General features: G+C 39.8%; 1 protein-coding gene across 2 annotated transcripts in view; it reads left to right on the plus strand.

The window, feature by feature from the left end:
• Positions 1–15317, plus strand: part of LOC111145572 (ceramide synthase 6) — a 327517-nt gene that overhangs the window by 88746 nt on the left and 223454 nt on the right. For both annotated transcript variants that reach the window (XM_022500529.1, XM_022500519.1), the window contains exon 3: positions 6748–6878. In XM_022500529.1, the coding sequence (XP_022356237.1) occupies positions 6748–6878 (131 nt within the window). The remainder of the gene's footprint in view (positions 1–6747; positions 6879–15317) is intronic.

Here is a 15317-nt window from a genome sequence, read left to right on the forward strand (position 1 = left end):
GTGATCATCCAAACAGCCTGGCCTGACCATGATTTCAGGTCACTGTTGGAGAAGGGCATGGTTACCGTCTTTCAATCGTGTAGGGATGCACTCTCAAAATCATTAAAATAGGGGCGCCTGGGTGGCTCAGTGGGCTAAAGCCTCTGCCTTCCACTCAGGTCATGATCCCAGGGTCCTGGGATCAATCCCCACATCGGGCCTTCTGCTCAGCAGGGAGCCTGCTTCCCCATCTCTCTCTGCCTGCCTGTCTGCGTACTTGTGATCTCTGTCTGTCAAATAAATAAAATCCTTAAAAAAAAAAAAAAAACCCAAAACCGTTAAAATATGCTCTGTATAGGACTGACTACATAATTTGTGGGGCCAATGCAGAATGAAAATGCGGGGTAGCCCACATACCTACCCTTCTCTGGCCAGGGGTGGCAAATTTGAGACAGGCTTCTCCCCTTTCCATGAGCCTACTACCCCAATCCACGGTACAGGTAACTCCCAAGTGTATTGCAGTATCTACACCAGGACACACTTGGTACCTGGATTGGGGTGAGGAAGAGACCTGTCCCTAATGATTCACCCACCAAATACACAGGGACGTGCCAGCGTAGGGTGCAGATGGCTGTCTCCATGTCCCACACTGAGATACTGTGCGGTAGGCACACCCACCTCTTGCCCTTTCTATGCTTGCACCCAGGCAGCAGTAATCACTAGGCAGAGTGGGAAGGGGGAGGAAGCTGGGGAGCTTGGGGAGCCAGGGAACAGAGAAATGAGTTCCCAGAACTTGTCAAGGGGAAGTGGTAGGACTGTGTATGAGCTAAGACTGAGCTCCTGACACATGTTCCTCTGTCCCACTGGACTTCATATACAAAATACCAGTCCTGTAACAAAATTATTAAGAATTTTGAGATAACAGCCATAGAACTTGAAACCCCAAGTGTAGATCTTTCTGACTATGCAGAAAGTACATAGTGGCCACATGATGTGACCGTGTAGTTCTTATCTCTGTAATTATCTGATGAATTTGAACCCCTTTGTTTTCTTTAAGAGTCTTTCCTTTTGAGGTAGCATCTGTTTGTTTCTATGTATATCTGGTATAAATAAATTAGAATGTGTGTGTGTATTTGTTCATTTATATTTATTTATTATATTTTGGGGTTCTCATGCCATATTATTGGCATATATCTATAATCCTAATAGCTTCACTTTTCTAATCAAATCAATTCTTGAGCCACTGAGGGAAAAAAATATATATGTCAGCTGTGAAGCCAGGTTTTATGATCCAGAGAAATCACATCATCATCCACTTTTGGTATGTTACCCTGTATTTAAAAAATTATAGGCATATGCTTCTCCCTCTCCCTCTGCTGATCCCCCTGCTTGTGCTCTCTCTCTGTCAAATAGATAAATTAAATCTTAAAAAAAAAGGAAATTAAATGAAACAAAAAAGAGCTAAAAATAATCAGAAATATAGCTCAAGCAGATCCAGCATCTGCATTATTAGAATCCCTCAAGAAAAAGCAAAGAATAAATATTGAAAGATATAATTCAAGAAAAATTTTAAGATTTTATTTATTTATTTGACAGAGAGAGACACAGCAAGAGAAGGAACACAAGCAGAGGGAGTGGGTGAGGGAGAAGCAGGCTCCACGCCGAGCAGGGAGCCTGACGTGGGGCTCGATCCCAGGACCCTGGAATCATGACCTGAACTGAAGGCAGATGCCTAACAACTGAGCCACCCAGGCACCCCCCCCCAAGAAAATTTTTCTAAAATAAATGGAGATTTATTTTAATATGTTAATGAATATGTAGTAAAAAATGGAAGTTTTAAAATAAGTTTTAATTACTGGACTTGAAAAATAAAAGAAGGAATTCTTTGAGCAGTCGAGCAAAGAATCAAATCACTTATTTAAGAAAAACTATCAACATGACTTTGGTCTTCTTTATAGCAACACTTCCAACATTTTCGAGGAAAATGTGAACTAAGAATTTTATGTTTAGGCAAATTGTTTTTATTCTGTAACAGTTAAAGGCAAACAGGTTTTGTTTTTAAAGATTTTATTTGGGAGCACAAGCAGGGGAGTGACAGGCAGAGGGAGAAGCTGGCTGCCCGCTGAGCAAGGAGCCCAATGCAGAATTTGATCCCATATCTGGGATCATAACCTGAGCCAAAGGCAGACACTTAACCAACTGAGCTACCCAGGCTTCCTAGATAAACAGATTTGAACATGCAAAAATTTGGGGGAATTGTTCTCATGAGTCCTTTTGAAGAAACTATTATAATCATTTATTTTAGCCAATGAAGAGGTTACTAGAGTGTTGTTAAGGTTTGAAAATATCTAAACTGTTAAATGTGAGGGTTAGGATGACAGGACAGAATGTAAACATTATATGCTCTCACAGTGTGTAAGAGTGATAAAACTAACAGTATTTGAGATGAGGAGGGGAAAAAGGCGGGGAAAAAGGCGGGAGGTAGAATAAATTCACTAATTGCGTAGTCTCTAATAGCTGGGAGTCAAAGCAAATCAGTTTAAGCAGCCAAATCAAGTAATAGAAGCATAAGCATATTTAACAATACAAGAGTAAACTGTGAAAGAGATAAAAATTATTGTCTAATGTTGGGTGGGAGGGGAGAGGAAATTTGCTAATTTTAAATACTGCTCATATGGAATTATTGATTGAAAACAAACAGAAGAAGAATATTACAATTATGGGTAACATCTAGAACAAAAATTACCCACAAAACGGAAGTAAAATAAAACCATATTTGGTTTGCCAAGATTAAAAGTTTTTTTTTTTTAATCAAAACAACATAACAATTAATTTGACAGAACTATAAACAAACTTATCAGTTATATCAATATATGTAAATGGGTCCAGCTCATCTAATAAAAACTAATTTAGGTTTGGGTCACGTAGCTGATAAGAGACACCTGCAGAAAAAGTAATTACAAATACTGAAAATAAAAGTATGAGTAACAGTATATAGACAAATACAAATAATAAAGTAGGATTTTTATTTTTACATAGAAGTGGAATTCAGGCTAGAAAGGATTAAGTGAAAAGAAGAATTGGCTTTTTCTTGCCAAAGGATACAATTCATAATAAAGATAAAGTGGTTATGACTAATATGCATTGTCAATGTATCCATATACTCAAAAAAAGAATGAAAGAAGAAATAATTTAATAGCAAGACATTTTAATTTACCTCTGGGTCATGACAGATTAAGTGAACAAAATGTAAAACAGAAGATAGAAATTCTAAGAGGTATAATTAATGAGGAAGATTTAAGTGGTACATTTAGAACCCTATATTCTGAATGTAAAGACCATGCTTTCTTTTGAAATATCTGTTAAATACTTACAAAAATAACCTTTATTATATATATACAAGTGTAATAAATTTTAACAATAAGTACAATTTGGGACGCCTCAGTGTCTGGGATTGAGTCCTGCATCAGGCTCCTTGCTCTGTGGGGAGCCTGCTTCTCCCTCTGCCTGCGGCAACCCCTGCTTGTGCTTGCATGCTCTCTCTGACAAATAAATAAATAAATAAATAAATAATCTTTAAAAAAATAAAAATAGGCATAACTTAGTAATGCCTATTTTAGAAGTCAGAAAACAGAAAATTCCTTGCTTTCTTAATCAACTCTTGGATAAAAATAGAAATTCAGAATATTTGGTAACAGAGGGGATGAAGACATCACTCATTTGTACTGTGCCAAAGCAGTACTCAGATGAAAACTCAAATTTCAACACTTACTTAAACATTAGAAAAAGAACCACAAAACAAATCAAGGCAAGCAGAAGGCAGAAATTAGCAATAAATGCAGAAATTGTGTTAGCAAAGCTATAGAATTGAAAATCAATTCAAAAGTAGTTTTATCTGTGGAAAGTTAGCTAACCCGATTTTAAAATGCACAAATTTACAACATAAGAATTAACATAATAACCAACAATTGCAGAAATGGAGGAAGATAAAAAGGATGTATTTTTATTAATATGACAAAGAAAATATAAAAACTTGGGTAAAATGGAAATTATTCTAGGAAAATATAACTTATCAACTCTGTGTGTGTATATATGAATTTACTGAGTCCCTACTATATTTTAGATGAAAAAAGATACTAAAAATTTCCTTTTTATTTATAGAGCTTACATTCTAGTTACATGTTATTGTCTAACTGCCTATTTGAAAAAGTAAAGGAATCAAGTGAAAAGTGACCACAAACAACACCAGAAAAGATACTATCCCTAGGAATAAATGTAACAAGGATGTGCAAGGGATGTGAAGAAAATTTTCAAACTGTCGAAGGATACAAAAGACAAATTGGGTAAAGATGTCAGTTCTTCCTACGTTAATTTCTTGAACATTTGGAGTAGGGAAGGCTCTTCTTATTATGACCCCATATTCAGAAGTTATAACAGAAGAAACTGATAAATTCAAATATGCTTTTTAAAAACTTCAAATAAAAAACAAGCAGAAAACCCCATGACGAATTCTAAAACACAAAGACCTTGGTACAAAGTATGCAACCTATGTTATAGACACAGGTTTAACTGCACTAACTAATAAATGAAGAAATCTACAAATCGATAAAATACCTACAGATCAAGAAAAAAATGTGCAATAGATACAAAAAGACTGTTCATAAAAAAGAAGCATAAATGGTTTTTCCTGTTTCATAGAAAGAGGAAATCAAGTTAAAAATATACTGAGACATGACTTTATATCAGACTGGAAAAAAAAAGTTGAGAAATCGGATACTGTACTCTTTTGGCGAGGCATTGGGAAATGTTTGTGGGCACTCTTGCTTGTGAAAGTATAAATTGGGAAAATTATTAGTGAGGGTAACTTTTCAATATCTAAAGCAGTTGCAAATGCGTAGGTCTTTGATCTCCAATATTTGCTTCTAGGAATTTATCTCAGTGTATGCCTGTCTAATGACCTATGACAAGATGATTAATTACAACATTGTTTGTAGTAGTGGAAGTCTAGAAGCACCTTAAACGTCTACTAACAAGAGAGTGGATAAGTAAATTATAGCATATCCTGACACTTCCACAAAAGAAAGAGGGCATTCTTTGTTTTGATACGGAAATGTTCCAAGATACATTGTAAAGTAAAAAACCCAAAGTTCAGAATGAAGCATGTAGTATGCAGCCATTTGTATGACAAAGAGAGATGTGAGAGTACACATTCAAATTTACTTATATTTGCATAAAATAACTCTGGAAAAGGAATTAATTTAATAACTGGTTAGCTAGTAGGAAGGGGGAGAACAGTAGGAATAAAATGGGAAGGCGAAACTTTGCATACTTGTTAACTGGTGATCCATGTGAATGTTTGATCTGTTCAATAAGCTGAGAAAACAAATTGAAATTAAAAGTTGATTCCTGTAGGAAAATGGTATAGCCAAGGTATGTAGCAGGATGTGAATTTTCTGTCTTCCCTATGTTTTAATTAAAATAGACATACAAGGAGAGTGTAGACGGCATCATGAGTACTGACAGCAAAAACATGTCAAATGTTTCACCTCCCTGAAAGCTGGCAAAGGACTCGCACAGACCGAAGCCCAGCGCATTTTATAACCTCCGTCATAATACCGAGGCCACTTGCGGTGCTCCCTGTGTGTCTGACATCTTGAATTGCTTGAGATGCTTTGAAAAGGTCTCATAGGTACATCCCACCTTTGTAACTTGAGGCTGCTCCGCCTGCCTCCTCTATCCCATTTTTGGTGATTTTCTCTGATCACTAACATGGCATTTATAGTAAAGGAAGGATAGAACAAATAAAGGAATGGACCTCACTCCGCTGAGTTGTGTTGTGCGGCAGGACATGTTCACATAATTGCGGGCAGGGTGGTCTTTAAGCTCTCCAAGAGAGGGGAGAGAGGTAAGAAAGGGGAGAAACGAGTGTTTAGGGAGTCTTAGACATGTTGTTTACATTTGGTCGTCACCACAGTCCTGTTTAGGTGGATAAATAACCCTGACAGGTGAGGGAACCAAGGCTGAGAGGCGATTAGAGTGAGCAGTTGAACCTGGCTGTCGCCTCCTGATGTCATAGAAATGAGTGGGAGACAGACTGGTATCATCCTATGACGAGCTAGAAAGAGGGTCCCTTCCCTGTTTGCCAAGTTGGTTCCTTCAAGTTATGCGCAGTTGATGGAAAGGTCTGATGGGGATCTGGTCAAAAGGAATGACCAAGAAGAGGGATAGAAGAGGAATGTGTGAGCAGCAGAACAGAGAGAAGAGGAGGAAAGGGAAGACAGGTTTTGTGGGAGAATTGGTGCCTTAGGCTGAAGTGAGGTCTGTTGAGATTATTCCGCTTTTTTGTCTGCCCTACGTTACCCTGAGGAGTGATCATTGGGTTTAGCATTTTTTTCTTCCTGAGAAAGTGAAACCTTTGAATGATGCCTCTTTGCCAACTTACCCTAACCTAACTCCTTTCTTGAAGGCTGAGGGAGCTGACTCAGCCAGTTGCCTGTTTCACTGCATCTCTGTGCTGATAAGTGCCGGCGTTAGCGCGAGATTCATGTGTTTCAGTGTTGTTTCCTAATGAGTAACATTTTAAATCCTCAGTGGTTATTTATGTCCGCGCTACTAATGGAAAGTCTAGGTCCTCAGTAGTAAATACAGAAAATCTCAGTGGCAGGTAGTAAATTGGGGGGGGGGGGCGGGGGCGGATCTCAATTGAGACAAGGGCAGATGCGTTTATAGTGAAGATGAAAATGATTTTGCTGGTGCCTTGTTTCATAGCATCCTGATGAAAAGAGATTGGAAGGCCTCTCCAAGCAGCTGGACTGGGATGTTCGCAGCATTCAACGCTGGTTTCGACAAAGATGCAACCAGGAGAAGCCAAGCACGCTGAGGAAGTTCTGTGAAAGCATGTGAGTTGCTGTTTTCCTTTTTGAAAGAAAAACCCAAGTACTCTTCCCATCCCTGAGGTTACAAATAGAGGCTTCATGCAGGCTCCAACAGCCCCTAAAAAGGATGCCACCTGGTGGAAAAATAGTCCACCCAAAAAATGGAGGAAGAGTAGTTTGTAAGAATTTGTGATTTCCACTTTGGCCTCAGTAAATGAAATTCACTTTCTCGTGGCGTTCCTACGCAGTAGGAGGGTGACAGGGACCTGCCGTGGTGTTTTCAGGCAGCCATCTCTGACACAGAACGCTAGAGGTCATTTCTGTAACAGTTGCCATTTTAAGAGAGGGGACTTTGTCAAGATGTTCTTTCCACTGGTGAAAGTTGAGATGTTAGATGTGTTATCAGAGAGTCGTGACGATGTCCCATATTCCTGGAGATTTAAGAAATAACTGTATTATATTCCTTCGGTGAATGTAATGAAGCATTGCTTTAAGGTGGGGGATGGAATGAAGGTCTCTTCCATTTCTGAAATGTGAACTTTATGGTGTGTAAATTATATATCAATAAAGCAGTTAAGAATAATAAAAGACTCTCCGAGAACTAGCACCGTGCTGTTTTGAAATAGTGGCACTCGATACACTTACCTACAGGAAAGTTAGAGAAAGAAATACTGAAGCATTGAGCACATTTCTAGCAAAGGGAAGATACTGGGCCTTGAGCTCATTGGTCCATTTGGTCTCCATCCTTTGGGATATGACTGTGCCTTTGTCTAACAGCTCTGTCCTTTGGGAGCTTTTTCCTGACACCTGGTCTTTGGAACAATAGTGCTGTCCTCGTTGCTCCCTTTGTTGCAGGTTCTTTCTGTTTGGGGTTGGAGGTGCCTTTTCAGCTTTAGCTTTCAATTATGCTGGAAAAGTATTTTAGCAATTGCAGTCTAAAACTTAGAGGGGAAACCTAGAGTTCTGGGAGAAATGAATTAGAGACTGAATAATATCCTAAATTCCTAGGGTTGGATAAACATGGGGAGCCTAAACAGGATCTTTAGGAGGTCAGAATATTTATAAAACCTGGACAAACAACCCAGTAGATAAAATCTGCAAAGCCCTTCCTATAATTGAACTCCGTGGCAGCTTATGGAAGAAGGATTTATGCATCTGGGCTCCAGATCAAAAGGTAGAATTGCTTCCTGGCCTTGCCCACCATACATGCAAAGGGCCTGGGCTCTGTTGGGCTGCGGGTCTGAGCAGGGGTGAAGCTGGGTCTGGGCACAGGAACCACATGCTGAAACTCATGTGCCATCTTCCCTTTCTCCAGCTGACTTCTTTGGTAGCTCAGTGCAAGTTCTTTTACACTATACTGAGTCCACACCAGTTTCCTTACCAGTGTGTATAAGAATTCGTCACTACATCTTGTTAAAATGCAGATTCTCTTATCAGTCTGGGATGGCAAATGCAGTTGCATTTTTCACAAGTTCCCAGGTGATGCCACTGGTCCTTGAACCACACTTCAAACAGCAGGACTCAACACTAGACCAGAATCTATGTCTTCTCCCTGAATTCTCCCTGAATCTGCATAGTTATAACCAGTTAAAAATATTTCTAAATGATTGCTAAAGACATAGCAAGTGAAGGCACAACGGGGGGGAAGGGGGAGAGGTGGTACTGAAAGTACCAATTATGATCTTTTTCCTCAAGAAGTTTATTATAATAGTGTCAAAGAGCTATGACAAATACCTGAGTATATGTACATCAGTGGTATTATACAACAAATAGGTGTGTGTGCTACACAATTGGTATGGACAGTCAGTAGCTAACAATGAGAGGAGAAAGTTCAGCTGTGGGCTAGGGCACGTGGCAGGACTGCTGGGACTAGCACTGAGATAGTAGTACTGGTGGCCTCAGACTTCTCTGTTGCAGAGGACCGTGCCAATGAACTTTGTTTTGAACCTCTCTTCTTCCTTAACCTCTGGAGTCCCACCAGATTCTCCTGCCTCCCCAAGGCCTTCTATTTGCATTGGTTATTCTGCATTTTTCCATTTTCTCGACTGGGCTTCTTCTCCACATTCAGTCTTCAACCTCTTATTTTCCCCACTCTCCCTTCCATCCTCTGTGCAGAAGTTATTTTTTCTTGCTGGGTTCTTCCAAAGTCAAGTGTCCAATGAAGAGGTTTCTTCTGAGGCATCGCTCTGCTTTCTCCCAACTGGCAACTCTGACTTGCTTCCCCTTCTGACTTCCCTTCTCCTATTGTTTGCATGCCTCCATTCTGTTACATGCCAGAAGCTCAAACCAGTCATTGACTGAGCTCCATTAGTTCTTTGTAAAGCCACTGCCATGGCCCAGATCTTAATTACTCTCATAGCTCTCCTTATTGTTTATCTTACACTCATGGATATTTTGCTACAAAGAAATTCCTGAAATGCTGCTATCTTCATCCTTCATCCTATGATTTTTCTGCAACTATAGGAGAAATTATTAGGCTCCTTAGCCTCTTAGCTAGACTCTAGCCTTTATGTGTTTGATATCAGTCACCCAGAAGATCCTTTCCTTCCAAAAGGTTGTCTTTTCACTGTCCGTACTTTGTTCATTCCTGCCTTGGTTTTGCTGTGTTCCTGGCCTGTATACCCATATCCTTTGCCTTGCCTATCTATCCCCTACCCATTCTTCAAACCCCAGGCCCTCTCAGAAATGTGGTATGACTGTTGAGTGTCTGGAACGAACACTACTTCTTTTGAATTTTTAGAGTCCTCATTGTAAGTACTGGTAATTTAATATGGAATCACATGCTTTCTCATGTGGTTATTTAACTTTTCTTAACTTGTCCCTATATTTTTACCCTAATTACATAATACTTGCTCCTTGAGGGCACAAGAACCACATCTTGTTTTTCTTGCATTCTTAGCCTTTCCCACCACATATATACTGCTGAATAAATATTGGTTAAATGACTGTAAGTTACAGTGGCATTATCTTGGAAGGATTTGCTGATCTAAGTTGGTATGCTGCCTCCCCAAATGAAGAGTGCCTATTATACACTGACTTAGCCTAAGATTTGTCTAGGAAAATTATCAAACTATGGAAAGTTCCAAGACTATTACAAAGAAAGAAATCCAGAGGAAGGAATGGGATGGCAAAGGGGAACATTTAGATAATGCCACAAGGAATAAGGCAGAATTGTATTTGTCATTGTAGGTGTGTTTGTGTGTTGTACTTATTTGCTCATCAGTATAAAAAAATGATCTAGAATAGTTGTTCCTAACCAGGAGTGCATTGTGTAATCACCTGGTGAGCTTTTGAAAATGCACACACACGGCCCTACCCCGGGATGTCTGAGTCAGCGTAGTGACCCAGGTGAGGTCTGGACATGGACATCTTGAAAGAAATGCCCTTAGTACTTATGACACACATTCATGGTTAAGAAGCACTAATCTCTGGGGGCGCCTGGGTGGCTCAGTGGGTTAAGCCGCTGCCTTCGGCTCAGGTCGTGATCTCAGAGTCCTGGGATCGAGCCCCGCATCGGGCTCTCTGCTCTCTAGGGGAGCCTGCTTCCTCCTCTCTCTCTGCCTGCTTGTGATCTCTCTGTCAAATAAATAAATAAAAATCTTTAAAAAAAAAAAAAAAAGCACTAATCTCTGAAAAGAGAGGACTGCTGTTCAAAGATCCTAAAAATCACATTAGCGAGCAAGACCACACAGATACGGGACTTGAAGGTCTAGGGCCCAACTGTACAGTTTCTGTCATTTCTCTGTTCTATCTAAATCACTATTTTAGAAAATAGAGTATCTTCAGGGGAATTGTGTTCCATCTTTCAGCGTATGGAATGGCAGCAAGATGCATGCTAAACAGTGCTTGTAACCATCTGCTGGCATGTCCAACTTTTGGCACACCCATTTCGTGCAGATGAACCGAGTAGAAGTTGTTCAACAAGTAACATGTTGAAACATTGACATGCTTTTTTCCCCCCTTCATGCTTGATGTCAGTCATTCCCAGCTGTGTTCGTTTTGATGAATTTTCTTCCAGAAGCATTTAAATCTTTATTGGCAACTGAAAGGGAGATTTTCAAGAGGGAGTAAAGAATTTATAAAAATGAGGTACCCTGTGATCCATTTTCAGAGGAGCTGTCTACATGGGAGCCGTGGAAACTGGGGGAACCATGCTTTGACGCTGCTGAAGCTCTGCTTCCCCACCTCCAACAGGTGCATCAGGATAATAGGAAAGTAAATAATATCTGCAGTAGAAAAATATCCACAGGATGAAACAGGAAGGGGCAGAGATAAATGTTCAGAATAAATGGCTTCCTTCTCATTTGTACCCTACATGCGTTCATCATTTTAAAATATTGTACGGTGCGTTTAATAGCATATGCCTGGGAATGAAAGTTATATATGGCTTTCGCTTAGGCAGTCTCCACCTGACTGGACAGATAAATCTCCCACACGATAATCTGAAGATATAGGCCAAGGAATATTACACTTTACAGATTAGTACTAATTTATGTGGATCGGCGTTTGCTCATATGGAACCTTGTTGTAGGATGAGGACCCAAGATTGTCTTTCCTTTCGGAATTTCAGTTTAGAGTCGAGACTGATTAAAACTACTTGCAAATGTTGCCAGATTTGGATGCTCCTGTTCAGTGGCAGCAGACTGACCAAAATCAGGGCACCTTTTGAAATTGGGACTTTGTTTCTTCAAAGAAGCCCCATGATCCTAATTGGTGATTCACTGAACTAAGGATAACTTAGCAGAGAGAAATGAGAAATGAGTGGTTTAACGCATTGTCCTCATGCTGCCACTCAGTCGCTGTTTTATTATTTGGTAGATTTTTACTTGGTCAAATAAGCAGTGCTGTCTTGTGACCTCAATAAGAAAGTGGAGCCTAATAATTGAGGGGAAAAGAACAGGGCTGCATGGGGAACAAGCTGAGTCTCATATCCCTTTATTTCAGATCAATCTTTGATCTGAACAAAGGCATGGTGAATATATTCAACAAGTTGTCATTACCCAGTCACCTGTTTGCAAAAGAGAACTATTTGTAAACTGCTGTAGAATCTTCCGTATGTTCCACACTGTGGCGAAGGACACAATTTTGCCAAAGAGAAACTTCAGTTTTGATTATTTCCACCATCAGATCACAGCGTGAACATTATTTACCACCAAAGGTTCCCTGAAGACAGGTGCAGTTTTTGAAGGAGCAAATAAGAAAGTATTATCTTCTAGATAAATGGCATCTTCATATTTTAAGTACTGTGATACATGATCAGCAATGAGTTCATGCTGATCATGAGTCTGGAAAAAATTTAATCATAGAATTGGAATACAACATTTTAGGTTTTTAAAAATTAAATGATTAATTTTCTTAGAGAGTGAGAGATCAAGAGAGCATGAGCGATGGGAGAGGCAGAGGTAGAGGAAGAGAGAATCTCCAGCAGTCTCCCTGCTGAGCACAGAGTCCCACATGGGGCTGGATCCCAGGACCCCGAGATCATGAACTGAGCCAAAATCGAGTCACCCAGGTGCCCCCACCTCTTAGTTCTTGAAGAGCACAAGGTTGAGTTGGTTTTCTGCTATTGTCATGACAGTGGTCGTTTCTCATTAATTCAGAATAGCCCTTAGACCAATGAACAGCATCTTGTCATCCAAAGTACATAGTTACAGGCCAACTTATTGTTCAGATTTGACTGAATCAGTGAATGTCTTAGTGTTCGAGACTATTCTTGACTATTTTATTTTATTATTATTGTTTTAAGATTTTATTTATTATTTGACAAAGAGCAGGAACACAAGCAGGGGGAGTGGGAGAGGGAAAAATAGGCCTCCCTCTGAGCAGGAAGCCGGATGTAGGGGCTCCATTCCAGAATTCTGGGATCGGGACCTGAGCTGAAGGCAGAAGCTTAATGAATGAGCCACCCAGGCGCCCCCTATCCTTAACTATTTAAAATGGTTTTAAACCTGTCAATTGTATTCAGGCCAGTTTTAACTCTGGAGCAGAGGTCAGCAAACGTTTCCTGTCAATGGCCAGAAAGTAAATACTTTAGACCACAGGAACCTTGTCACAGTTATAACTGCTGTTATAGCACAAAGACAGCCATAGACCAAGCAAATGTATGTGGCTATGTTCCAACAAAACTTTATTAATAGATACTGAAATTTGAATTTATCATTTTTGTATGTCATGAAGCATTCTTCAAATTTTTTTCAACTATTTAAAAATTTAAAAGCTATTCTTAACTCATGGGTTGTACAAAAACAGATGGCAGGCTGGATTTGGCAAGCGGGCTATAGTTTGCTAAACCCTGCTTTGGGATTACAGTACTCTTAGCAGTTCTTTCAGAGTTTTAGGAAAGAGAATGTGGTCTTACAGCACACGGCACAGTCATCCATTGCACAGAGTGTTGCCATATAATAGAAGCATTGGAATGGTTCTGTAATTAGTATGCCCATCTCTACTATTCCTGGCACATGGTGCCTTGACGCTGGGTGGTTGCATTTAACTCAATCAGGCCCTCTTTGAGGTTGTTAGTATTCTCAAGATAGTATTACTTCCCCTACAAAAATTCTGAAGATTGATGAACAGTGTTATAGACAGTCTGCTCTTTTGCCTTGGGTAAGCTTTTGAAACCTTTTCCCTCTTTCTACTCCAGACATGCCATCTGTGGCAAGTGAACTCAGGTTTTCCATTTAGATCAAGCCTCTCTCAGTTCTTGATGGCATATGGCAAGGCCTCCCGTTCATGGGTACTGGCTAATTAAAGAAAGCAGATTTTTGCTAAAAATATCAGAGAGGCCAAACTTGGGTCAAGCTGGCTGCATATGAGGTCCTGCTAGTAAGTTTTCTTTAAATTCTGCATTTGTCAAGGCTCTGCAGATAATTTTTCCAAGAATTTTATTCAACATGGAGTTGGATGGAGATGAAAAGAGCATAGGAAATAAGGGATAATTGAATTTATTAGGCCTCATGTTCTTATTTCATTCTTATCTCCCATTTTTGAATCTATATGCCATTTCTTGTTGTTTAATCTATTTTAAAAGTTATTTCTCATTTCATTTTATTTTATTTTAAAGATTTTATTCATTTATTTGACAGAGAGAGACACATTGAGAGAGAGAACACAAGCAGGGGGAGTGGGAGATAGAGAAGCAGGTTTCCTACTGAGCAGGGAGCCGGATGTTGGGCTTGATCCCAGGACCCTGGCATCATGAACTGAGTCGAAGGCAGATGCTTAATGACTGAGCCACCCAGGTGCCCCAAGTTATTTATGATTTTAGAACAAAATCATGAAAATCATTACAATCATCTTTGATTATAGAGGATGTGTAAAGGTGCACATTATGTTCCTAAAGTTTGGGGAAAAAACACTCCAAAGCCTACCACCCAGAAGTACTTTAGGTTTTACTACTTATTAGGATTATGTTTTATACATGTGCCTGCACAAATTTACATAGATGCTGTGTATCTAAGCTTGGTGCCTGCCCTCCTTGGAATTTCTTTATGGAACCTGCTATATAAGAAGGCTATAGGAACATTATATTTTATGCTTTACCTTTAGGATCTGTAAGTCATGATTCCCTTTGTATAGTCAGTTGTGCTGTAACACGACATACACAATCCTAAAAATCCTAAAAATTGCCACACTGTGCAAAATTGTACAACACCATGGTATAACACAAGGCTTAGGAGAAAAATGAGTCAGGGCACAACACTCAAAAACTTCATCAGGGGCATTAAAAAACAGATGGAGACCAAATAGAAACAGCACAGTGTTCTACATGGTAAGTAGTTAAGAAATACATAAAGATTATAATAAATATGGTATTTTACCTTGAAAAAGACCTGAAGTTTGCTTGGAAGTTGGTGCTGGTGTGTTGGGCTAGCTGCCATAACAAAATACAACATCCTGGGCACCTTGCCAAACAGAAATTTCTCTCTCATAGCACTAGAGGCTGGCAGCCCAAGGTCAAAGTGTCTGAGGGTTGGTTTCTCCTGAGACTTCTTTCCTTGGTTTGCATATGGCGGCCTTCTCCCTGTGTTCTCACAGGGTCTTTCCTCTGTGCGTGTTTATCCGTGGTGTCCCTTCCTCTTCTTATAACGACATCAGTCATATTGGAATAGGACCCCACCTTATAACCTCATTTAACCTGAATTGCCTCCAAAAGGCCGTATTTTCAAATATAGTCACGTCAGGGGTTAGAGCTTCAACTTGAGAAAAAGCCAAAGGTCAGCCCATAGGAGCATTGGGAAAGTTGGTTACAGCTGCTGAGTTTCTGTGATGCAGTAGAAGGAGGGGGATCTGAAATTTGAGAGAAGGCTTTGATAGCGGGTGGATGTGTCCCATAACATGTAAACTGAGGAAACATGGAATGTTTGAGAGGTGTGTGTGTGTGTGTGTTTTGTATTTCCTACATGGCTCAGGTCAACTCAGCACATTTCTATGTTTATCCAGTGTTTCTGGCAAGTGAAATCGCAC

This window comes from Enhydra lutris, unplaced genomic scaffold (assembly GCF_002288905.1).
Source record: "Enhydra lutris kenyoni isolate GAN:26980312 unplaced genomic scaffold, ASM228890v2 scaffoldscaffold1, whole genome shotgun sequence".
NCBI lineage: Eukaryota > Metazoa > Chordata > Mammalia > Carnivora > Mustelidae > Enhydra > Enhydra lutris.